Source organism: Diaporthe amygdali (genome assembly GCF_026229845.1).
Source record: "Diaporthe amygdali strain CAA958 chromosome Unknown NODE_55_length_279518_cov_64_759621, whole genome shotgun sequence".
Classification (NCBI taxonomy): domain Eukaryota; kingdom Fungi; phylum Ascomycota; class Sordariomycetes; order Diaporthales; family Diaporthaceae; genus Diaporthe; species Diaporthe amygdali.
In genome coordinates this window covers 72,886-97,976 of record NW_026517075.1, presented here as the reverse complement: position 1 = coordinate 97,976, position 25,091 = coordinate 72,886, and the positions used below count along the sequence as shown (strand labels likewise).

The 25,091-nt window shown below is 52.0% G+C and overlaps 6 protein-coding genes across 6 annotated transcripts; 4 read left to right on the top strand and 2 right to left on the bottom strand.

The window, feature by feature from the left end:
* Positions 1–432: 432 nt before the first annotated feature.
* Positions 433–2,925, top strand: J7T55_010897 (uncharacterized protein; the record flags this gene model as incomplete). Its single annotated transcript, XM_053135458.1, has 6 exons — positions 433–542; positions 684–885; positions 990–1,764; positions 1,830–2,180; positions 2,387–2,709; positions 2,791–2,925. 6 exons carry the CDS (start codon positions 433–435, stop codon positions 2,923–2,925), a joined length of 1,896 nt encoding a protein of 631 aa, XP_052986855.1.
* Positions 2,926–7,564: 4,639 nt separating this feature from the next.
* Positions 7,565–8,571, bottom strand: J7T55_010895 (flavin-nucleotide-binding protein; the record flags this gene model as incomplete). Its single annotated transcript, XM_053135457.1, has 2 exons — positions 7,565–8,313; positions 8,502–8,571. 2 exons carry the CDS (start codon positions 8,569–8,571, stop codon positions 7,565–7,567), a joined length of 819 nt encoding a protein of 272 aa, XP_052986854.1.
* A 940-nt stretch (positions 8,572–9,511) lies between these two features.
* J7T55_010894 (uncharacterized protein) lies at positions 9,512–11,668 on the top strand (the record flags this gene model as incomplete). The annotated part of the gene is made up of 4 exons (XM_053135455.1): positions 9,512–9,551; positions 9,952–11,334; positions 11,409–11,482; positions 11,564–11,668. The coding sequence occupies 4 exons, from the start codon at positions 9,512–9,514 to the stop codon at positions 11,666–11,668; spliced, it is 1,602 nt and encodes a 533-aa protein (XP_052986853.1).
* A 6,561-nt stretch (positions 11,669–18,229) lies between these two features.
* Positions 18,230–19,237, top strand: J7T55_010892 (uncharacterized protein; the record flags this gene model as incomplete). Its single annotated transcript, XM_053135454.1, has 1 exon — positions 18,230–19,237. The coding sequence occupies one exon, from the start codon at positions 18,230–18,232 to the stop codon at positions 19,235–19,237; it is 1,008 nt and encodes a 335-aa protein (XP_052986852.1).
* A 2,712-nt stretch (positions 19,238–21,949) lies between these two features.
* Positions 21,950–22,972, top strand: J7T55_010891 (uncharacterized protein; the record flags this gene model as incomplete). Its single annotated transcript, XM_053135453.1, has 1 exon — positions 21,950–22,972. One exon carries the CDS (start codon positions 21,950–21,952, stop codon positions 22,970–22,972), a length of 1,023 nt encoding a protein of 340 aa, XP_052986851.1.
* Positions 22,973–23,333: 361 nt separating this feature from the next.
* J7T55_010890 (uncharacterized protein) lies at positions 23,334–24,870 on the bottom strand (the record flags this gene model as incomplete). The annotated part of the gene is made up of 3 exons (XM_053135452.1): positions 23,334–24,129; positions 24,191–24,620; positions 24,687–24,870. 3 exons carry the CDS (start codon positions 24,868–24,870, stop codon positions 23,334–23,336), a joined length of 1,410 nt encoding a protein of 469 aa, XP_052986850.1.
* Positions 24,871–25,091: the final 221 nt, after the last annotated feature.

The window sequence follows — 25,091 nt, the reverse complement described above, 5'->3', positions numbered from 1 at the left end:
AGTGTTATCATTATCAAGGCTGCGGCCCTTCTGCCTAATAATAAAATGCCTCGCCTGAACGCCCCGCCCTATAATCGGGGCTGCATGCATAGTGCCACCGGCTCTGTCACCGCCTGACACTGGCAGCCTGGTCATCAAGAAGGATTCCTCGAAAGGGTTGCAAGCTTCGTGGAACAGTAAGCAAAGCACAGTCACACATGATTCGCAGTGTCCAGTCACGTTTCGAGTAAGCTTGCCAAGGTAGCCTGCCGTGTGCCACGAACTTGGGGCGGTTCGGACTTGTGTATCTTGATCATGGACCTGACGACACGAACGTCTGCGGCCACCAGCTCGACATCTACATAAGTCATCGGTACTCTTCAGAATTGTGCCAGTTTCAAATTGAGACGTACTACCGCGGCCACTTTGTGCTACCCATACACCGCGCGCGAAATGGCCCAAGAATCTCCTGCCCTTACAGTGGTATCGTTAATACCCGAGAATGAAAGCGCAAAAGATGGAGTGATTGATCACGCGAAATCGAGAAGAAATCCTCTTCTTCGGTACGATCAAATGTTTGTCCCCACCATCCTGCTCATGTTGACTCCAAACACTGCGACTAATACATACCGCGAAAAGATATGATTTGTACGTACTCTCGTGCCGTGGCTGGGTATAACCTCGTAGTCTAACATTGCGGTTAGGCAGACAAGCCAAACTCGTCTTGTAAAGTCGGCAAAGTCGAATTTTGACTCCAAATCGAGCCGAAAGGCAACTTTGGTTGTCCGCAGATTTATCGACGGCAAGGGCTTCCATTATGGGACAGAGGTCGACATCAAGTCGAGCCGGCTTGCCAAGGTCCTGCGGGAAATCAATCCGGACGTTGAAGGAGTGTCCCTCGCATCAGTACCCCAAAAGGCAAGCATACAGATGCACGGACACGATAATACTACAATCAGCTTGTCAAAAATTCGGGGCCACAAATCTAACAAGATAACACTGATTTCTAGGCACCACCGGAGTTTTTCTACCACAACTGGGTTGCTCTTCAACAAAGGCTGGAGTTTGAGGAGAACACCCATCCTCGCAACGATGACCTGATCGACGACCTCAGAGTCGTACTCAGATTCATATCCGAGGACTATGGAATATTGAAGCAGAATATTGACTCTTTGCTTTCGGCCGGAGAGATCACGTGGGAGCTGCTGTGGGCGCTGTTTCCGCCCAACGTGCTTGTCTATCACTATCATGAACTCACAGGGCAACATCAGATTCTACGATTCCGGACAATGAAGCAAGAGAAGAAGGAATTTACTGAAACTTATCAATGGGTGTTCAGTCTCGACGTTATTGTTGACGATGGGGAGAAGTTCGGAGTTGCCAAAGAATCCATGCCGTTGGCAGTTCCTGAATTCTCGGGCGCTTGGTCGATCGAGGATATGTTGCTATTTCCCCTGGACCGGCACCAGGATGCTGAGAAGCTTCGGAGCGAGGCTCTCGAGCGCGGCAAACGCTATGTGGCTATTAAAGAGGCACGTTTGATGCAGACGACCGGTTTTGCCATGTTCGAAGAGAGGCGTCAGCCCTTCATGAGACCGCATTTCTTCAAATTTGCCACGCACGGGCGAGCCATTGTGGATGCCCAGGCCCTCCGGCACTTCAACCCAAACCTTGCTTTTATCCCTCGGGTGCACCGCAGCCTGTCTCGTGAAGGCCTTACCGATGAACAACTGATGATATGTCACCCTGTGGCTCTAGGCTTCAGCTTCGGTGATAAAAAATGGGGTCAGCGCTTAACTGGAACTTGCCCACTTCGAATCAGAATAGAATTTGCTAACATCGCAAGCTAGGTGGACTACCCATGGGACATCTGACCGAATTTAAATGGAACGATGAGGCTTTTGAAAAGTTGGTCATGAATAAGCAAGAGAAGGCCTTAGTTCACTCGCTAGTCAAGCAGCACTCCTCCAGTGAGAGCGATAGTTTCGACGACATCATCTCAGGAAAGGGCAAAGGCCTGATTGGGATGTTCAGCGGACCTCCAGGCTCTGGGAAGACGCTGACAGCTGAGGCAGTAGCCGAGATTACCAGGCGGCCGCTGTATACAGTGTCCGCGGGTGAACTAGGCGTGGACCCGAAGAGCGTCGACGAGAATCTTACCAAGATCTTGGAGTTGGCCCACCGGTGGAATGCAGTTCTGTGTAAGCAGCATTCGGATACAATTTCGACTCCTCCACGGAGAAGGGACTGCCATATGCGTGTTCTGTTTCACTGCTTGGACCAAAGCTCTTCGTGAAGCTGCAGTTCGTTCTCGAGACAGGCACTGAGCTTATGTTGGCCTACTTCGCCCTATTTTCGAATAAAACTCCTTCCTCGGTGCTTTGATGGCTAACTCTAAATGCCGCAGTGCTCGACGAGGCCGACGTCTTCTTGCAGAAGCGTGATACTCACGATGTCAATCGCAATGCCCTTGTCAGCATTTTCTTGCGCCAGCTCGAGTACTTCGAAGGCATCCTGATCCTGACGACCAATCGCATCACTCATTGCGACCCGGCTTTCGCCAGCCGCATCCATATCTCACTGAATTACCCAGAGCTTGACGAAGGGGCGCGGGAGGCAGTCTGGAGAAATTTCCTAGCTAAAGCCAAAGGATCCCAAGACGACGTTGTGGTGGATGTAAAGGATGAAGAGGTCCGGGACCTTGCCAAATTTGAACTTAATGGAAGACAGGTGAGTCTTGTGGGGGAAAAGGGAGAGAAAGAAAAGAAAAGCCTCCTCTCATCTACCACAATTACTTACCACAAAGACCAGATCAAGAATGTTGTTGGCAGCGCTCGTGCTATTGCCAAAGTAATGCATCAGAAAATCGACTTCTCGGGGATCAATACTGTTCTAGGAGTTCTTCGTACAGGAACCGTGAATACCGAGGCGGACAACTTAATCTGATAATTTAGCACTGGATGGCTGCTAGATATTAGAGACCAGCGGGAACGAGGAACGTTGAGTACCTCAAAAATATCAAATTCAAGCCGGCTGTCAAAAAGGAAAAGCACTGAGACTGAGCAGAGAACATGCATAAGTTAGATCAGACGATCATTACGCTCAATTCCGAAATATACGGCCCTTATAGATGGCTCAGTTCATTGTCCTGATCTCGAATGTGCAAATTCTGGGGATTCTCTCTTGTTAGCAAAATAAGAACATTCTGGACATTGACAAGATGTTTCTACACTGTACTGAGAACAGTTCACGCGTGTTGTGAAGGTTCACGCACGCAGCTCTTCCGGCCCGCTTAGGAACTGAAATCTGCATCCCCTCCATCAAATGTCCCGGGATATGTTTCCAAAAAAGCCTGTGAGCGGCTGTGAAGTATAGAAGTCCGAGTGTGTGGCTCTGTCTTGTAATTAGGAAAATAAAAGCCGAAAGCTCGGCAGAAATCAAGCAACATGTGAATGATCAAAAATTGAGAGCCCCAACACACGTTCTTAGGTGGTCGTGACATTGTTTGCTACTCCAGTGTCACAGGGAACGAACATCTTGCCAGTGGCGCCTCAGAATGTTTCACTGTAACGTAAAACATGAACATGCGAGTATGACAGATCCAGTATTCCTGGCTACTACGCTGTACTGTGTTTGGACAGCTACAGTGTGCATTTAGAGTGCGATTCATATCATGTGAAATACTTCACCGTTGTAGACATGCTCTTTGCTCCGCAATCATCGTTCTCTATTTTACAGCCAATTGATTCCATCGAGCGCCTTCTAGACAAGTGTTTACTTCAACGCCTCGTTGAGGGCCGATCAAGGTGTTGTGTCATCTTGTAGCTTTGGACATCTGCGTGTGCAACTGTACGTCTGCGGGGCGACTTTTCAGTCGCGGAAAGGATTTGTCCAACATCGATAAGAAGCAGGTTTATTTGTTGTATGAACAGAATGAATGATACATTTCGGATACGCCCAGTCCAAATTGTCAGCAGGATACGGGCTATCAGTAGAGCCGCCGTAGGAACGTCTGAAGACCTCCGCCACAACATCGCACAAGTGTAAGAGGACAGGAGCCTCCCGAGCTGTAGCGACCAGCAGTCTAAGTGTCTATGTCCGCAGCAGGTCATCCCATCTTGTGGCATTCAGCAATTCATCAATAGCCGAACGTGAACTCACGGCCGTGCGACTGAACCTTCTATGTCTTAAGGTTCTATCTCATTATTCGCTCAGGCGGTCTCAAATCTTGTCCGTCGGCTCTCAATTCTCAAGACTTAGATTTAAGACAAATGCCAGGAACTTTTAATGTAGATTATGGTGAAAACATGCTGCTACCAGCCCCCGCAAGACTGTATTGGAATCTGAATAACAATACGCAGTTTAGCAGCCAGGTCTCGACCATGACGGGCGAAGACAGTTGTACGCTATCGTCAAGCGCCACATCGAGACAGACTTATAGTCTCCATCGCCGGCTTTCTGTGTTATGGGGGCAAAGTTATGACTTTTTCCGAGAACGAATGAACGTAATGCATATTGCTACTTAGCAACAAAGTTTTAAAATCATCTCGGATCGAGGAATCGATGCCCTGAGGGCGGAGTCAAACGCGGCCATCCCATAGCCACGACAGGGTACGTAATTTATGGGGCCGAAATACTTGTTCTGCAATTTATCACAGTCTAGTTTTTGGTTTCTTGATGTACACATTACATCGCTCCTGAGACCAGAGCGGTAATCAAGTACTTAGAAAGCACTTGGATCGTATCAAACCCGGGTATCTGTGACTGTGATCCCGGTCACAGATATTTCACAATTAGAAGAAGGCAAGGACGGACACCAATTGTCTGCAAGCCTACAGTTCATAACAGCTGCAATGTGTCCATTGCGTCGGGCACTGTCTATCCCAACACAGTAGTGACGGAATATGAACCCAAAGTTTATATGTATAATCCATTGATGATCACGTCTAAATGTGTCAAGATTCAGAGATCCTGGAGAATGTGAGCATATACTGCCACATCTTCACTCACGAGAACAACAGAGCTCTTGGCGACTGCTTTCCAATATCTGCCGTAGACCTGAATCGTGACCAGTCCAATGCATGCACTCTGCCAAGCTTGGCCGCCGGCGACAGGAGCATTTTTCCAGGAAAAGTAAATCGGAAGTCTGCACACCAGACGAGAGGACTGGCAAAGATGGGGTATACTTGGCATATGCAGTGCTTGTTCATCTCCAGGTGTCAGCCTTGCTGAGTGGTTCGTGGCAGCACTGACTTTCGGGACGCTTGGGCTTGTTTCTCCTTGGCTAGAACCTAGCCGCCGAATAGGAGCGGTTTTCGGCTACTGCATGACAAATTTTCAGCTATCAAGCGGCATGACAGTAGCCAAGCCGGTGGTGAGGTTGCTAGCTGCACCACCCAAAACCACCGACTCTGCGGCTGTGTGGTGCCGCTCCACGGGGTCGATTATGCTTATGTTTACTTGGCATTGGAAACGGCCGTCGGCAAGATGGACTGGTCAGGAGTCAGGACGAAAGGGTCCACGACAAGATCTACGGTTCGTTTCAGCCGAGTGCTTAGTCGGAAGTGCTACCGGACTTATTTTGAGGCATATTTACAGGCTAGCAAAATGATTGGAAAGAATGACGACGCTGTGATATACGCTCTAGCATTCCAATATGCTCCTCTCGCCGAATCTGAGATCCTCACTGCTCAACGTTCAAACCTTCGTCGATTCTCAGCTTCCTCGGTTGAAGTCAATGGGCGACGACTGGATGACAGCTCGCCAAGGGTCTGGGCATGATGCTGTGCAGTTGCTTCTATCAGATATTCTGTTCTTATCCACGATGCTCACATGACATGATCTGAATGCCTGAACGAGGGAGCCCATAATGCATGTGTGTGACTGATTCTTGGCTAGGAAAGTTTCGTGACTTGTTCATAGACACAATGATGGTGTGCAGCCACCAAGTAGCCATCGATGACGATACGCTCGCAGGTTTGCTACAATGCTAGATTATTATAAATATCCTTCGGAATGGCCAGCCTTCTCAGCCAGTCTCTGCCTTGCATCAATAACAAAACCTTCCAAGATAATTCAGATTCCAAGATCAAAATCGTACTTTGTTAATACTCTAAAGCCCCCGTTAACTGATATAATGAGGTCCCACATCGTCGCCACCCTCGCCTTGACCTTCCTTCTGTCCCAGGTCAGCGCTGATCTGGATGTCGACACCCAAGACGTCCCTGTCGCATGCCAGGCTGTATGCCGGCCAACGCTTGAGCTAAGCCGCACTTGCGATGTCGATGATGACCTCGTGGGTGGCGACGCGGCCGAAGTTCAAGGCGAGCAGGCCTGCTATTGCCAGAACCAGAGCTTCGATGTCGGGCGGATGACGGCGCTGTGCCAGAGCTGTGTGCAGCAGAATGCGATCGAGATCAATGATGCCAGAGGTGAGATTACATCCCCCATATTACATATAAAGGTATGCCTCATGGTGAGCCTGAAAGCTAATGGTGGATGTGTTGCGTAGAAGTCAACGACATTATGGCCCTGTGCGCTTTCCAGCCGGCTCAGTTTACCGCAGCTGATGCCAGGGCGGCTGACGGTATCGTCGTCCAAGCTGCTGCTCCCGTAGGCCAGGACACAGATCTACCCGGTCAAGGGCGCGGAGGTCGGTCGGGCAAGGGCAAGGGCCGAGCGCCGCCTCCACCGCCTGTGCCTGGTCAACCTGGTCAAGCTCCGCCGCCGCCACCGGTGCCCGGTCAAGAGCCGCCTCTACCGCCTCCCGTGCCCGGCCAGGCTCCACCACCGCCTCCTGTGCCCGGCCAGGCGCCGCCTCCTCCACCGACTGTACCAGGTCAAGCTCCCCCTGCTCCTCCACCGGTGCCAGGTCAGGAACCACCTCTTCCACCACCGATTCCTGGTCAAGCGCCTCCTCCTCCACCTGTGCCTGGTCAGGCTCCCCCTCCTCCGCCGCCTGTACCAGGTCAAGAACCTCCCCCTCCACCACCGGTGCCTGGTCAGGAGCCTCCTCCTCCACCGCCTGTGCCAGGTCAACAACCCCCTCCACCGCCTCCTGTGCCTGGTCAAGAGCCTCCTCCCCCGCCCGTATCACGCCCAGGCAAGGGCAATGGCCGCAGATTTCGTCCCCGTGGTTCGAGTCGATACTAATCTAAGTGTGATGATGAAGACCACGATGATGACATGACGGTGACGTTGTGCGTGCTGTTGGACCATTCTGGTAATGGTAATGTTTCATTTTCATATATGACGGTCGAATGGTTAGTTTTCAAGCCAAAGATTGTAGTCCGTGGGGACTGGTGGCTTTTTCATATCATCTGCTTCACTCCTTGTATATATTCTGGCTCGTGCAACAGCCTGTCACTACCGAAAGGTCTAATTAGTAGTTTGAATTTTAATCGTATTGATATTCGGAAGACGCGGTGAGCTTTAGTGATACGTTCCATGGTGAAGTGAATGAAAAGTGCGTGGTCGGTATAATGACCAGTTCAATGGTTGATCGAATGTTGCGGGCTTACAAGAGAAACATCAAAGGAATGAAGGGTACCTCTCGGAGGAGCACTTGATGATCCCGCTCTGATCATTACCGACCAAATAATGATCCTAATACCTTGCCCACGAATCCACCTGCCGTGGTCTGCCCACCCGCCCTCTCGTTATGGCCCCTGACATGCTCCTCGATATACGACGGGATAGTCGTGACCTTGTTCGTCGCAGCCGGCCGCGGTTCGCCCAGTACCTCGACATAAGGAATAACACCAGTCCACACCCGGGAAGTAGTCTCCTCATTCTTCAAATCCTTAGCGTCATCGCTAACTCCAGAGTCCCGGATCTTGGCCGACGCGGAATCAATCCGCACCCTGAGGATGCGTGTGGCCGCAATCTCAGCCTCTTCGGGTTCACGGCTGTTATCGTACCGGTTAGCCACCATGGTATCGGTGATTAGCCGCATCGCATAGACGATCTCGTCGCGGTTGGCGGGGCTGGCCCGTGTGCCCGGGTCCAGCAGGGTTGCCGTGCCGTGGACGACGGCGCTGCGATAGTCGTAGCTGTGGTTGAAGGGTGTGAGCGCCAGGACGAGGTTGTCGATCTTGGTGGCGGCTATGCACACGGGGAACCCTTCGTCGCTGTCCCCGGTTGCCGGCTGTCCATCTGGGCGTCCCGTCTGGGCCCGGAACATGCGGGCTGAGACATAGCCGTGTATGTAGACTGCAGGCTCCTGGTCGTTGAAGGAACCGACGCGGGCGATCATGGGCAGGACCACCGGCTTAGGGTCCTTGGGGTCTGGGGTGAAAGAGACGTGGGCTACCGGGGTAGAGTTGATTATGCCGTCTAGTACGGGTTAGCAACCTGCTACGGAGCCCGGATTGAAGCATTCTGGAAGATGCTGATAAAAGATGAATGGATAACCGTAGCGGGAGAAAGATTATGCGTACGGACTGTTTCGGCGTCATAATGGCCTAGCAGTTGCTTGTTAATAGAGTGAGAGAGGTATTTTGCCAATATTTAGGTAGTCAAACCTCTTTCCTTGTGCCTGTTGATGGACGAGTCGGCCGTCTTAGGGTAGACATGTGAGTCAGCGTTGGACATGTTGGCGTGATGATTGAGATATTCTCAGGGCTCTTGTTGCTTGTTGTTCTGTCAATTCACTTCATTCGAGTCCCGCGGTGAGCAGTGATTATTTAATTGCGAATATGGAATCCGCGGACCGTTGAAACGGGCCTCTGGGTGAGTCAAAGGTCGGTGATCCATCCTGTGAGACAGCACTTGGACAGTGGGAGGATGGCGGCATGCTCTAGGTCGACCACATTGGGAAAGTACATGCGGTAGGGCGTAGGGGTGACAACGTCTTGGTCATGATTCGACCGGCCCGGTTGTAGACGGTCTGTTCCGTAACCCGCATTTCGACGTTGAGCTCGTGGATCATGGGTCATCGGCAACATCCATCCAGACTAGGCTACCTAAACACTATTAGGTTGAGCGGACTCGAGTCCGGTTGGTGTAGCCGGGGATTGTCAATGTGGGCCTCAAGATAAGCTGGATGGGAAGGTGAGAGCGATCTGTGGTGGAGATAAAGTCAATCGAATATGATGTAACGTGTAATTCTCGTATTGTCTGGGCTTGTGCCGGTATATATATATATATAAGCTTCCCAGGTTGTGCCCGGAGTTGTCCACTAAACCTTTTCTTTCCCTCCAGCCCGATTTCTGACTGGTCTGTCGCCGACATGTGTGAGCAATTGGACTTCCTGCTGTGCAGAGGTTGTCACTCGTAATGATGGCTTGCGATCGCTCGATTCCACGCGGAGAGCTCTTGTTTGTCAACCGGAAAGGGTTGCACAGAGACTATAATCTCTGTTGGCAGGGCGAATGGCATCGAAGAATCTCTGATGGCGATGCAAGGTCGACTGTATAGATAGATAGTCTATATATCTCAATTGAGTGCTTCTGAGTGAGACGCTCTCCGATGAGCGGAGCCAAGCTCGGTACAAATTGGCGCGACTCAGCGAATGGGCCGAAGCCAATTGCAAATGCTAGAGAAGCTCCCCCACGCCTTCTGGCAGCAAATCTGTGGGGAAGTGGGGTGACACTACTCCGGATCGATGAGCGAGCTGTCGCCATTCCAGGGGCATTTCTCGCCGAATCTTACCTTTTTCCGAGGGGGTCGCCTCGAGTGCCGTCATTAATTCCGGCGGCAGGTCGACCTCCGTCGCCTTGACATTGTCTTTCACACGATGGTCTCAACCTCTTGCTGTCCCTTTTTGTTCTCTGCTATTGTTTTCTTTCTCTGATTTCGCGTTGATCTGCTTTTCCATACCCCTGGTCGTATCCAGAGCGCAGCCATAGAGCCATCATGTCCAAGGAATTCACGGTAGAAGAAGGCAAGTCAGAAGAGAGAACAACCCTCCTCGTTTTATTCCTCTACTGGAGCTGTCAGCACCGGGATACTGACGATTTCATGTGTTCATAGTTGCCCAGCATACCTCCAAAGAGAGCTGCTGGGTCATCCTCTACGGCAATGTCTACGACGTAACGGACTTCCTCTCAGAACACCCCGGCGGCTCCAAGATCATCCTCAAGCTCGCTGGAAAAGACGCAACCGAAGAATATGACCCCGTCCATCCTCCCGGAACCATCGAGGAGAACCTCAAGCCCGAGGCAAGACTGGGCCGCATCAACGCAGACAGTCTGGCTCGCTCAAATTCGGCAGCCGGCAACGACAATGCGTCCTCCGGCTCCTCATCACAAACCCCAGCAACCGCCCAGACCTCGAGCCAGAACACAGCGGTGGAGAAGTACGTCCGGCCACCACTAGACCACCTCCTCAACCTGGACGAGATAGCCGATGCCGCCCAACGGCTCGTCAGCGATAAGTGCAAGGCATATTACTACTCCGCGTCCGACGACCTCTTCTCCAAGTCCTACAATAACACCGTCTACCGCAATATCCTGCTGCGCCCACGCGTTTTCGTCGACTGCACGGCGTGCGACACCTCGACCAGCATCCTGGGCCAGCTGGGTGTCAAGACGCCCGTATTCGTGTGCCCAGCGGCCATGGCGCGGCTGGCGCACCCGGACGGCGAGGCGGGCATCGCCAAGGCGGCGGGCTACTTCGGCGCATGCCAGGTGGTGTCCAACAACGCGAGCCAGACGCCCGAGCAGATCGTGGCCGAGGCGCAGGAGGGCCAGGTTTTCGGCTGGCAGCTGTACGTGCAGAACGAGCGGAAGAAGAGCGAGGCCATGCTGGCACGCATCAAGAAGTTGAACAAATTCTACAAGTTCATCGTCCTGACCCTCGATGCCCCGGTGCCCGGCAAGCGCGAGATGGACGAGCGCCAAGGCCTGGCGGACAGCGGCGCCCCTGCCGAGAGCCAGGTCGACTACCCTGCCATCGGCGGCAAGAAGGACGCCGGCCCCGTTGGCGTCGGCCAGGCCATGTTCTGGGGCACCGCTGCGGACCTGACCTGGAAGACGACGCTGCCCTGGCTCAAAGAGCACGCCCCCGAGTTCCCCGTCGTGCTCAAGGGCGTGCAGACCCACGAGGACGTCTTCCTGGCTTACAAGTACGCCCGTGAGAACCCCGGCACCTTGCGCGCCGTCATCCTGAGCAACCATGGCGGGCGGGCGCTGGATACGGCCCCTCCTGCGGTGCACACCCTGCTCGAGTGCCGGAAGTACTGTCCCGAGGTGCTGGACAGCAAGGATTTTGAGGTCTGGGTCGACGGAGGCATTCGAAGAGGCACGGATGTGGTCAAGGCGCTGTGTCTGGGTGCGAGGGCGGTGGGTATTGGGCGTGCGCCACTCTGGGGACTGGGTGCTGGTGGATGGCAGGGCGTCTACCGCACATTCGAGAGTGAGTTCCCGTTTAAACTTCCGTGTTTGATCTGTGATTGAAGTGTTTCGATGCTAATCATCTGCAAATCACAGTCCTTCAGGCCGAGATGGAAACGTGCATGAGGCTGCTTGGGGCCAAGAGCATCGATGAGTTGGGCCCAAGATTCGTAAGTCTAGCTCTTTTCTGTTGGCTGTGGCTCTTTCGACATGGATCCAGCTTCATTTTACTAACTTTGTCTTTTTCTTAGATAAATTCACGAGTGGTCGAAAGAGATATATACGATGGCGAGCCGGGACTAGACAAGAACGGACTGTGGGAGAAGGCCGCGTCGGTCGTCAGGTCGAAACTGTAGATTTGAGAAGCAGAAAATATAGAATCAGTTGTATACACCCTGTGAGGACTGCGTCAATGACAACATTGAATATACTCGTCCTCCAAACATCTTCAGCTTTGCATGTCCTTGAAGCTGTGACCTCAGCCTATGAAAGTATTCTACGGGCCTTGGCAGTCTTGAATCTTTCATCCATCGACCAAATCTACTGCCGTTGCATGATCATCGCCCTCTTCCACTATCGGTGGGTGTGGTAGGAAAACAAAAAGCCAGTCTTCGCTTCACGGTGTGATGCAAGTGAAAAGGGGGATGTATCTGGGAGCCGAGATGAATAGTCCCAGGCGCAAAAACCTTGCGTTCTGAGACCATTTAGACTTGTTTCTTCTGTCCTGTAGTTTTAGTTGCAGGGCTCCCATGTATACAGAGGTGAACGGAACTCTCCGGCGCGTGTTCCCGGAGGCAGACACGATTTGCTACACGTAGGTAGTAGATATGCAGCAAGTCTTGCTTTCGTCAAAGGAATGAGGGGACTTCTTTCCCGCAGCATCACAGCGAATCACGGAAATGATAAAGTATGCAGAGGGATGATCGGAACGCGGAGGGTCTTTCGTATCGGTTGCTCACGGATGTAGCGGCATCGAGCATTGAACGCAGTTGTCAAATGAGACGCCGGCTTCATTTCGACTTGAGTTTGTTTGGTCGCGGTAAAGCTCGGCGCCGAAAGTACACCTGCCATGAACCTCTTGGGCCGCATCTTGATTTTGTCGAGAGTCATTGTCAGTCGGCAGTGAACGAAGATTTTGACTGAAAATCCGCGATCGGCTTCAATGTCGTGCTCCTCCAAGTCACCTCACCTCGGCCAGAAATCCAATTATTTGAAATCCTCGCGTCGTGCAAGACTGCGCTCATGTTGCACAGCTGAGTTGCATCAGACGGTACGGTTTCTGTTTGACTCGCGATGGAACAATTGTTCCTCCGAGAACTTGTCATCTTGCAGAAGCTCAACCAAAGGCCCAATGATAATGTCTCCGGCCCGTCTCTGGGCTGAAGATGCGGACTTGTCAAGACGCCGTCTTGGTCATTCTAGAAACTTACGGTGGAACTCATGGTCACGAGAGAGCATGATCCCGTTCGTGTCGTCAAAAATGAGTTATGACTTGTCAGCTCATTTTAGCCTTGGCAGACGCCGTCTCCGACGAAAGGGAAAAAAGGGACTTGTTTGCGCCGACGGACTCCACAGTGCAATGGCTCGCTGAGATTTGAGCTCTACGCTATTTGTAGAAGTGCAAGTTGTTATCAGGAGTGAGCCTCAAAAGAACCCCTGTTAGTGCATTGCATTTTGGCATTTAGAGTATCCATCAGAGGGTGCCAAATGGCCTAAGTCGGGCATCTACGCTCTGGCATCTATGCTAGAGCAATCCATCTTCCCGGGCTGCTTCGGGCCCTGGTCTCTACTGTTTCTGTTGATTATGAAATAGATGATTTGGCCGCCGAGTTTGCCCCTGGGCAGTTCAAGTTGTAGCTAAGAATGCAGTCTTGAAGATATCTGGTAGACTGATTACATTTTTTGGTGTCGATGTCCATGTTGTAGCATTACGATCATGGTGGAGTCTAGATAGGGGTGTTCTCGTCAAAGACTGGTGGGATTCCGAGAGACATGAGAACCTAAAGGATTTAGACACTGAAGACACTTTTTCGTCCCTAACGCCCTTAAACACAGATTCTTTTCTGTCCTTGTCTGATTAATTGGTACGGGGTTAAAGCTAAGAAGCTTAGTATCGATGAGGAAACAATTCGCTACGAGTTTTCGCACAACTTTCGGCGTGCACGAGTTACCAATGATAAGTACTTCGAGCTCAATTTCTTGTTTGAATATACTGATATCCAGGTCGAGGTAAAAGTGGTGATGGCATGTGGTGTCAGAGGTCGATAGTCCAGCTTCCATTTGTTCACCTCGACAGCCAGTCCAAGAAAAGCCATGTGTCAGCATCTAAAATCGTGAGGCTAGTCTGACGGGTTCCTGAAAATCACCTAGCGACCGACCATCGTGCGCTTTTGTCGATCCAGCCAGGAGGGTGGTCAGCCAGATGAGATGGGCCAGACAAGCTTGGTCCACATTGGTGTATCGCACGCGTACTAATATTGTCGCCGAGGCAGAGGCAGTATGTTCAGACGCAAGCCCTATCGTGTAGCGAACGTAGTCAAACTCGAATGGGGATCGTTGAGCCACCACTGATGGTTGTGCTGGAAGGGGTCTAATTATTTGTCCTCAGTGCCCAAGCGGACTGTAACGGGGAGCCTGAGTGGAGAGACGACCGAAGAAGCGAGGACGAAAGAACCTCCAAAGAGTCCATCTATCTTGGGGATCGAGAGGTCCTCGGACAGATTTTAGCCTGTCTTATCAGTCTATTTGTCTGCGTGTGCCAAGTCGTCATGCTGCCTTTTGGTCACTAGCAGGGCCCCATTTTATATGTCGCTCTAATGCATCAGAACCCCACCACATCTTGCATGAAGGTCGATGCGACTCTGTGACTCGAGCTGCAATCGCTATGCAGCTTGGTTGAATATTGGCCTTTTTAAGAGGAAATGACTGGTTGTTTGAAAGCCCCGTCCGGCTCAGAAAACAGCGCGTACGCAGTGTGACAAAATGGGTTGCGTTGGGCCCAAGGAAATAGGGGACCTTCGATTCCGTCCCAATCGCTGAAAGGAAGTAAGCAGCACTTTGCGCACGACCGATGGACATACCGTACCAAAATCGACCTCATCCCTTTCCATGCACCGCCCTCTGTCCTCCACACACTGACCACCATTAATGGCCCACAAAAAGACGAAAACGAGAGCGAGTACCGAAACAGCCAAAGGCGCAGGTGCTCAGGAAGTCTGCCCATTCGCCAGCCGACGGCCGGCCCCGAATCGGTGCCGTGCGGGCCGTCCCACATATATCCGGGCCTTAGCCCAACGCCGGCGAGTAATCGACCGCCGTGATCCCTTTGACTACGAAATATACTGTATTCTACCCGGCACCTCCCCTACATCATATTACATAGAGACATCGCACTACACCACACACGGGAGGCGTCGTTTCGTCCCGTGTCAGGGGTCTTAGCTCGGGCAGTCGGGCGCAAAGATTCCCCCTTTACCATGGCACGTCGGCGACTTTTCGACATTCGTTGCATCATAACACAGCCCGCTTGACGAGAGATGAGAGAGTATGATACATCTTGTCGTCACAAGTCTGAAAAAGCTGCCCAGTCTCTACACTGTGGGAAATGACTGCTGTCAGGCTGCTGAAGAGCAGGGGGGAACGCAATGTCTTGCCTGTCTTGCCCTCTTCAACGTATGCGTGGACGGGACGAGGGCGAACACAATGTGCCAATCATTTTCTTGGCTACCCCATTGATTTGAGCCCTATAGTGGAGTGGCACTAGAACGAAGCTCAAACTGCCGAACCCCGTGCTGCCGTGTACGCCAGTGTCATTAGGGCATGATAGCTAGTCCCCCCACAAGGGCAGGCCGGGCTGCGCCTTGTAATACACCAGCACATGTCAATGTAACGCAGAGTGTGTTTGATACCACCACCGCCTCCTCCACACCACTTTAACCTAACTCCCAAGGTTCGGGCCTTGCAACAATCGGTGTGTGTAGAGTGGGAGATAGAGAGGTGGAGGTGGACAATCCGCAGGGCGGCCGAACAGCGGCCGCTGTTGTATATTGTCAAAGCCTTCAGGGTAGGGGAAGACGATCGAGGCGAGTGTGGATTCGATGTCATGCAGGGAAGATCAAGAAGAACGGCCCACCGTAGTACTCGCTTGTTCGGGGCCGCTGAAGGCGCCGGGACTCCCAAGCAAGCACGCTCCCTGATGGTCTGGCTGCTGTAACCCCGTCCCCACTATGGGCGATACGTCAAGGACGACGTCAAATCTCAGCGGACACTTTTCCTGCTTGTCACGAAGTGACGGCGGGACTTTTGAGAGGGTGGGGTTGCCGTTGGATATAAAGGAGATGGCGACGGCGCCCAAATCTAACATCACTTCTGACCCCAATGTTTCTATCTTCATTCTATCCAGAGGAAACGTGCTGAGACGTTCTGACGTCTCTTTTCCAACGAAACAAATGGCACCATCGCTCACCACCATCCTGCCCAACGACGTTGGCAATGGGGTAATACCAATCCACAACTTCGCGGCCCTAGGGGCGGGAATAGGCATTGTAAGTCACCTCGGACTCATCGACATATGCTCACTGCACATGGCAACTTCGTAGCTCACTCCCAAACCCAATCTCAGCTTCTCGTCGTTTGGCGCCTCGCTATCGTCGTCTACCGCCTTTTCCTCCATCCCTTGGCCAAGTACCCTGGGCCCAAGCTCTACGCGGCAACCAACCTGCCCTTCACATGGGGGATCAACGTGTCAGGAACCTTTACACGAGAAAGCAACGACCTGCATAAAAAGTATGGCCCCATCGTGCGCGTTGCGCCGGACCACCTTGCGGTAGACGGGTCCATTGGGTGGCCCCAGATCTTCCAGCACCGCCCCGGCAAGGTCGAGTGGCCCAAGAAGCGCGGTTTCTACTTTCCGGGTGACGAGATGAGCCTGATCGGCGGAAACCACGACAACCACAAGCGCCTGCGGCGTCAGCTCAACCACGCCTTTAGCAACGAGAGCATGTACGAGCAGGAGCCCATTGTACAGAAGTACATCGACCTCCTGCTCACGCGCTTTGGCGAGAAGGCCGCAAAGGGAGAGACCTTCGACATCGTGCCGTGGTTCAACTTCACGACCTTCGACATCATCGGCGACCTCACCTTCGCGGACAGCTTCCACAGCCTCGATGACGGCGAGTACCATCCCTGGGTCCTGGGCATCTTCAAGGCTATCCTCGGTGGCGGTCTCAACCGCGTCACTCAGCAGTACCCCTTTATGCGCCCGTTTTTCAAACTCTTCGGCTCATCGGCCACGAATCTCAAGAAGGAGCGTGAAAACCGGACCCTTGCTTCCGAGAAGGCCATGGCGCGCAAGGCTCAGGGTGAGAGCCCCGGGGGCCGCCGGGACTTCATGACGTACATGCTCAGGAAAACCCGGGACGGCCAACCGGGCTTCGACGACCTTGACATCATCACGAACTCGCCCACGCTCGTGACGGCCGGCAGCGAGACAACGGCCACGACCCTAGCGGGCTTGACTTTTCACCTTGGGCTGCCAAAGTACCGGCATGTATACAACACTCTTGTCAGCGAGATCCGTGGCGCTTTCTCGAGCGAGTCCGAGATCGACATGAAGTCAACCGCCCGCTTGCCGTACCTGATGGCTACAATCGAGGAGACACTCAGGATGTACCCGCCTGCTGCCCAGACACCACCACGGATCAGCCCAGGTGCGGAACTTGAGGGGGAGCACATTCCCAAGGGGGTAAGTCGCATAGTCCCTCCATACACCGCCTGGTGTCCCGTCTGTGTTGCCAAATGCTCCAGCTACTGACCTTGCAATGCACCATGCAGACCCTTACCACGATTTTCCAGTTCGCAACCTACCGGAACCCCAATAACTTCTTCGACCCAGACACCATGCGACCCGAGCGATGGCTCCCTGCAAGCCATGAGCTGTACAACCCGGCCTTTGCTAACGACAACAGGGCGTCTTTCCGTAAGTGCTGTCCCCTATGCTCCGCCTCATCTTCTGGCACTAACTCACTGCAAAAGACCCCTTCAGTTTCGGGACGAGAGATTGCCTGGGCAAGAACTTGGCGTATTCGGAACTGAGGGTCGTTGTTGCGCGATTCCTGTATCGCTTTGATTATGAGCTTGCGCCTGGCCAGGAGGATTGGTTCGACAAGAGCAGAGTCATCATCGTTTGGGAGAAAAGCCCGTTGCAAGTCAAACTCACGGAGAGGAAGTTGGTGCCAGTAGAATGAGCAAAGGAATGTTAGGGCGATATTAGAAGGACAGAAGGGCGCGGAGGGGGGCCGGAAGGAGGGTTGGGGGCGTGGTGGAATGGTGTGTGTAGATCTCCAATCAACGTATCTTTTAGGGCTTTCGACTTATGCATCTGACTGATTACCGCCTTGGTGGTCAGCCCAACAGACAGACAAATTTCAAAGTGTTTTCATCCGGCTGATCCGCTTGTCTCAAGTCACAGAAGGCAATCTGGGGTGAACACGTAGAGGTTTTCGCCCTCGACTGTCCTATGAGTATGGATTGAAAACATTCGACGTCTGGGTCATGAAGGATTACATATTCACAGGTACGAGTATAAATTTGCTGGTGAGACATTGCTTCACATGCAATTTTGCGCGCACAAGTCGACTAGGTGATTATGGGATGTCCATATTCTCAAACTTTGAGTTTAGCTCTCGAACCGTAGTCCCACTAGTTCATCCAATCGTATTCGGGTTTTCGCTTGCTCGCGGATCTTGATCTGTCCCGGTGGCCCCGACGGCTACTGTTTCAGCGCGTCATAACGTCGTAGACCAGGGTTGATAAACAGTGCCCACTTGTGAGTGCCAGTATCTTTCTTCTTTCATCGCGTAATTTCTTTTTCTGGCCTTGCGCGTCACTTATTCCTATATTGATACTGGACTACAGCCATGGCTAATCGTTTCGCACTCAAATGCGCGAAAGAGTCTGCTGGCACCATCCCTGTTCCTAATCTGTGCATCGGCACCTGGTCATGGGGAGACTCTTGGACATGGAAAAACGCTTCGAAGGATGCAGTGGCGGATCTCGAGGGGGCATGGACTTGCATGAGCAACACAAACCTGTTCTTCCTCGACACGGCTGAGGTCTACGGCCAAGGCGAGTCGGAACGGATCATCTCCAAGCTGCGCCAAGACTCAAAGCTCACCACCGACGAGTTCAGGTCTAGGCTCGTGATCGCCAGCAAGTTCCTCCCAATTCCGTGGCCACCGACTCGTTTGTTCCTGCCAGGTGGGATGGTGAAATACTGCAAGGCGAGCTTGGAGAGGCTGGGCTTGGAAAAGATGGAACTCTACCAGGTCCACGGACCAACGCACTTCGTCAACTCAATCGACAGCATGGCTGGCGGTCTGGCAAAGTGCGTGGAGTTGGGCCTCACCCGGTCTGTGGGCGTGAGCAACTATAGCAAAGACGAGATGATCACCATCGACGAGGCGCTGAAAAAGAGGGGCCTGAGGCTGGCCAGCAACCAAGTCGAGTTCTCACTGCTGCGCACGCTGCCCGAGAAGAGCGGCCTGTTGGAAGAGTGCAAGAAGCGCGGTATCGTGCTAATGGCGTACAGTCCACTTGGGATGGGCCGCCTGACTGGGAAGTACTCCAAGGAGAATCCTCCACCGTCTGGGAGGAAGTTCGGCAACTTCCCCATGGAGCAGCTCGCGCCGCTCCTGGACACCCTGCGCAAGACTGCTGAGGCTCACAATGTCAAGTCCAGTGCAGTGGCGTTGAAGTGGGTGATTCAGAAGGGGGCAATCCCTCTCGGCGGGGTTAAGAATGCGAAGCAAGCTGAAGAGAATGCAAGGGCTTCCAGTGATGAGTGGGTACTGAGTGAGGCGGAGATGGCGGAGCTCGATAAACACGCCCAACTTGGTACAACGAACATGATGTGGCAGCATGGTTGAAACAGCAGAGAATCATCACAAGCTTGCTGGCGATTCGGTAGCGCAGGAGGTCCCTCAAGTCTGGAACCTCGGGGATTCAGGCTTGTAATCGCTTCGACGTGTAGATATCGCTAGGGATGGCGTGTATACTGTGGTCGGGAAGACGTCGCTCAATTATGCTAGAGCCTTTTCATACTATGTTTCTTTAATTCTGATGTCTATTCTACCAAGGACATGGGATCTATTACAATCTAATTAGACCACCTAACATGCAGACAATCATCCAAAATCACCACCCAAGCCCTCTTCCTCCTGGTCGGGGGTCGCTAGGAAATAGTTTTGCCTAGGGACAGTAATGTCCCAGGTTCTTTTCCGGTTTTAAGAAGCCTTGCGTCTCCGAAGCACTCCCCGTTGAAGAAAAACCTAGGTAGTCGATGGTTCTTCGCGATTGAGCCATGGCTTCTGGGTCCCGGCCGTTCCATCGCAATAACCCAACATTCCGCACGTACTGCCTTTTGTCAGTGCGGCCCCAATATCATACCATATAAGTATTTGTAGGTCTGTGTTGTGCACAACAAAAGCTTGTGCGACTGACTGACCGCCGTACGTATAGGAGAATCGATACAGAGTTTCTGTGAGAAAGCTGGCGGCTTGATTGTCTTTCGTGAGAGCGAAGCATGACGCAACACGCCCGGAAAGACTGTTTGTATGAAGCTGCCAACATTCTCGAGAGGTTCGCAAGAAGAGGGCCTAATGTTGCGTAGCTGGCAGAACTCAAGCGACCGGAACGAGGCTCATGTTGACGCGTGATCCAATTCAAACCCCGCTGCTGCATCATACACGGCCGTCTTCACTGAGTCATAAAGCCCATGCATAGAAATAGGACTTCCAAGTGTCTAAAGTGACAAACAGCTCATGTTATATCACTATGAAACAACGGAATATATTCCAGGATTGGGCCTTGACAGTCACCAGGCAACGGCTTGCGGGCCAGAGGTACTCAAACGCTCACACACTACGTAGCAGCTTGCTGACCCTGCGGGCCAGAGTTGGAGTAGTAAAGAATTAAATGCAGTGGAATAGTCCCCATATATGGACCTTGCGTTCTCGCCATTTCAATTCGATGAAGTGTCAACAACTTGCAATTCGAACTCCTTACTTTGAGCAGAGCATACTTCACGCAATGTGTCACATCAAAATCTTTTTTGTCAGCCGCGCCGCAGAGTACTTCAGCAGTTTGCATGAAGTAGCCCATTACTCCGCGCCACATCCATAACACCTAGATCTTGCAATCAATTGTGACTTTTCACTTGCTGGCAAAAGTATTCAGACCTTCTCTATCATTACATGCAGCGTCAAAACACCGAAGGGGCGGAAAAGTTAATCTTCAAGATCTGATGCTTGTGTCTCTTGGCCAACTGTCTTGAAGTGCATTGGACCGTCCCAACCCTGGAAAGTGCATCCAGTTCAAGTGATCCTATGCAGCGGGGTGGACTTCTTTCCTGCATCAAATCCGGAGCCAAGGGAGCATTTGCTTTCTTGCCAAAGCCTGAAAGACCTACACCCTCCGCTTGTACCCGGTGAAGCATGCAAACACTAGGTTCGTGATTAAAGTGGCTTGCTACGGCAGCACCCTGCAGCCAGGATCCTTTAAATATACTAGTGCAACGGAGGATCATGTGGATGTGCGGGAGCGTGCGGGAGTGTCCCGGGTTGTTGAACTTTATTTGTATGGCACAACAGAACTGGGGATACCCGGAAGCTTGTGGAGGGAGCCTCCCGAATTATTGAACTCTATCGATGGTCTATGAACCTTGACAGACATGGGATGAAGAACCGAGAGCCGACCACCCTCAAACCGTACTCATCCCCTGTGAATTACATTTCATTTCTCTACATCATAGTAGACGCGGTTCAATGGGAGTTTTCGACTCGAAGCGCGGATGTTCCGAAGTTTCAGCACCAGAAGCAATTGACTCTGAAAGGTATTTGCCATCAGAAAGGAGCTCTGTTGTTGTTGTCTGGTATCTCGAGGGATTACCCGATTACCGAGATCCACCGCAAATGCTGCATCTGGTGAAAATCATATCACATGTAGCGATTCTCCGGGCCGTAAGAACTACCCAACTATCCAAGGTGAAAAAGCAGTCAGCAAATTAGTCAGTCGTCATCACATCCAGGGCTATGAAACCATGAGACTTCCCCCTTCACCGCTTACATGCCAATGCGCCTTTCCACCACAGAGTTTCTTTAGACGTCGTTTGTCTGACCAACGTTGCAATGACAGCCCGCGGCGCCCAAGTTTTAGTATAAGGTAACAGCAACTGCAGGTGTCATCACACTCGCACAATACAATCAGCCCGAAATACGATGGCCCACTGGAATCAGTATGGGCCTCTGCGCAGCGGGCAGCCCGGGATCCCTCGGTAGCAATGTAATGTCCAAGGCTTTAAAGGAGCATCATTATGTCTTTGTTCTCTGAAGGACGGCCGCCGCGAAATATTCAGTTCAGAAGGACCAATTTGTACATATAAATAAGCGGCGTATCTTTCATGCTGATCCATTTCCATTCTTGCCTCAACACTCGTGGCACCAACAATCACTCAGTCATTTCAACTCGCCCTTGTTCTTTCTCAGTTTCGTTCTGGCTTATCTCTTTGGACGCTGCCACGTCCGAGCACCCATCACTCAAAAAGTTTCGAGAACACCATCATTTCCTCATCCCCTTTTGAAATGGCAACCGCAACCTTCATCACCGCCATATTGATCTGCTTGACCTCTCTGACAGTTGCTACCCCGCTTCTGTCCCGACAGACCGATGCTACCGTCTCTCAGGCCTGTACTGAGCTTCATCAACGCAAAGCATGGCATCAACTTAGCGCTGACGAGAAGGCGGCGTATATCGAAGCAGAACTCTGTTTGATGAATTTGCCACCAAAGACTGGACACCCACTAGCCCAGAACCGATGGGATGAATTCACCATCGCCCACGAGGTTCAAACCCAATGGATCCACGATGTCGGTGGGTTCCTCCCTTGGCATCGATACCTCGTGCTGGCTCACGAGAATATTCTCCGCGACGAGTGCAATTACGCGGGATACCAACCATATTGGGAAGAAACTCTCGACATGGGAAACCTGGCATCCAGCATCGTCTTTGACCCGGTCACAGGCTTCGGCGGTCAGGGTGGCCAGTGTCTCGACGACGGGCCATTCGCAAATCTGACGATTCATCTTAGCTACAATTTCACCAGCCTAGAATTTTATGCTGACGATCGCTGCGTATCTCGCCACTTCAACGACACGTCCTTCCTCCTTGGCAACCAGACGAATATTGACAAGTGTTTTGCCATGGATGACGGCATCGCCGCCCTCGACTGCTACTTCGGCAATCCGCACACAAGCGGCCACGGCGGCGTCGGCGGGACGATGGCCAATGTCGCCGCTTCAATCGGGGATCCTCTTTTCTTCCTTCACCACACCAACCTCGACCGACTGTGGTGGGACTGGCAGCAGGTTGACCCGGATACGAGAACAAATGCCATCGGACCTCTTCGAAATCAGCCCACGGAAACCTTTCGGACGAGATTTTCGTTGCCGGCACCCGGCCCAGAGTTTCTGGATTATTCAGGGGATAACGGCGGGAACATCACCACTTTAGGACATGTGGTTTGGCTTGCGGGTCTTGAATTGAATGTCACGATTTCGGATGTGATGGACCTGGGTAATGACCTTAATTGTGCTGTATATGTCTAGGCTTAATGTTTCTGATCTCTCACGTTGATACGCCAACCTCCGAGAAGGGACTCCATACGTTTTTATAGTTTTATGTCTTTGTTCCAATTCGAAAAGGTCTCTGAAATTGCGATTCATCTTAGCGAGGTTACCTAGTCTTGAAAAGCAATCAATGAACATATGAAGATCTCAGCCAACAGATAGCCTGCAACCCGTGCAACTGGTCTCGTGGGGAAATTAAAAGGAATAATGTCAATTCTTACACACCTTTGGTATCTTATTCAACTATCTTTGTCTCAACATAATCAAACTCAAAAACAATCACGCAAGCCCATCATAAAATCGCTCTACCAAATGACACATTTTCAGGCTGTATCTATGTCTAGGACGAACCACTATTGTCTGCACAAGAGAACGCGCCGCCAATCAAACCTTGTGCATAAGCGTCTATAATGTTCTGTATGACACCATATGTGCCACCGATGGTCAAGAAGACGGCAAGAATAATCATAAGCCAATTCAGCCAGTAGACCATAGCTTGCCACCGGTTCCCTTGTCGGTAGTGCTGGTGATCGTATACCCACAGGTATCCTGGCAGGCCCAGTGCCAGAGGAGCAAAAGTCAAGCTGCCTGCGAGAGCCAGCAGGTAGTTAAAGATGGGAATACCAGAGGCTAGAAGGAAAGAGACGACAGACATGCTAAAGGTACATGCGAGCCATATGGACCAATGAACGACTGAGTTCTTCTGGAGATGAACGGAGTCGCGGAGGATTCGAACAAAGATGTACTTGGCAGCGACGTGGATATAGAGGCATGCGCTGACCATGAGACCGGTCACGCCGATGCCATAGGCAACCTTCTTAACAGTTTCGCCGGCGCTACCGAGGGACGGCGAGGCAACCCATTGACCACAGTAGCGGTAGACGACCAAGGAGAAGGTCAAGTAAGAAGCCGTGACGACTCCCATACAAAGGTAGACGGCCTTATTGTAGTCTCTGGGTCGCTTCATCTCAGAGATGACGGGAAGGAACGCTGAAGTGCCAGCTCCTGAGCAGAAGATGGTAGCCACGGAGGTGATGCCAGTGACGAAGTTCGGGTTGCCGATGACATGGTATCCAAGGTCGAAGTCGCCTGTCTTGGGTGCAGCAGCAGGTCGATCGACTTGCGTAACACCCACTCTGTAGTTTGAAGAATGGTCAGCAGTGTTCCATTAATTGCAGCCTTGGGCACAGTACGTACACGACAATAAACACGGCAACATATACCGACAGGAAGCCGGCCCATGTCAACCATGCAATTTTCTCGAACTTGCGAGCACTAGCAAGGATGAAGACTGCCACGGTTGCAACCAACATGAAGTAGTTGGTGCAGATGGCATGACTGGACAGGGCGTTGAACGCGACGGATGTACCAAAAATACCTGATGCGCCGACGATAGCGTAGGTAACGAGGAACAAAACGCCCACAACTTCTTTTAGCCAAACACCACCCACGACATTAGCCATGTCGGCGATGGAATGGCAACCAGCATGAGCATTGCGGAAGTTCCCTTGGATTATTGCGCAATATGTGTTGAGGAATTGCCAGCCTAGCACGTTGATGGCACCGGGCAGCGCACCGAGAACGTACATGGCTGAAGGGATCGAAAGGACACCGGTAGCAAAGATGACTTCAATTTCGAACAATTAGCACCGCATTGGGAAAGGGGAAAATCAGTCCGTCGTTGAAATCTCACCCTTGAGAAAGATGACCGATGCGTGGACCCAGCCGACCGTTCGGAAGTCTACTGTGCCCTCGCCTCTCTTGAAGACTTCAAAGGCATCCTCGGCGTTCTCGAGCTTTCCGGCGTCGATGCTCCCGCTGCTCCTGGCCGGGACCGGCGTGATGGCGTCGGCCTTTTCGGAGGGGGATTGAGACATGACGGCGGTCTTTGTATTAGTGAATTACTCTGCGAATGTGTCGACAAAGACCTGTCAAGCAAAGTGGATGCATCACATTGAATCATTTATAGGAAATCTGACATTCGGGTGTATTTGGAGCTTACTGTGATACGTCTTGTAAAGGGCAAAGATGAACAAGAAAGTCTCACGTGGCTTATCTTGCAGGGACAAGGACTGTCCGAGCAAGATAGCCGTCGACA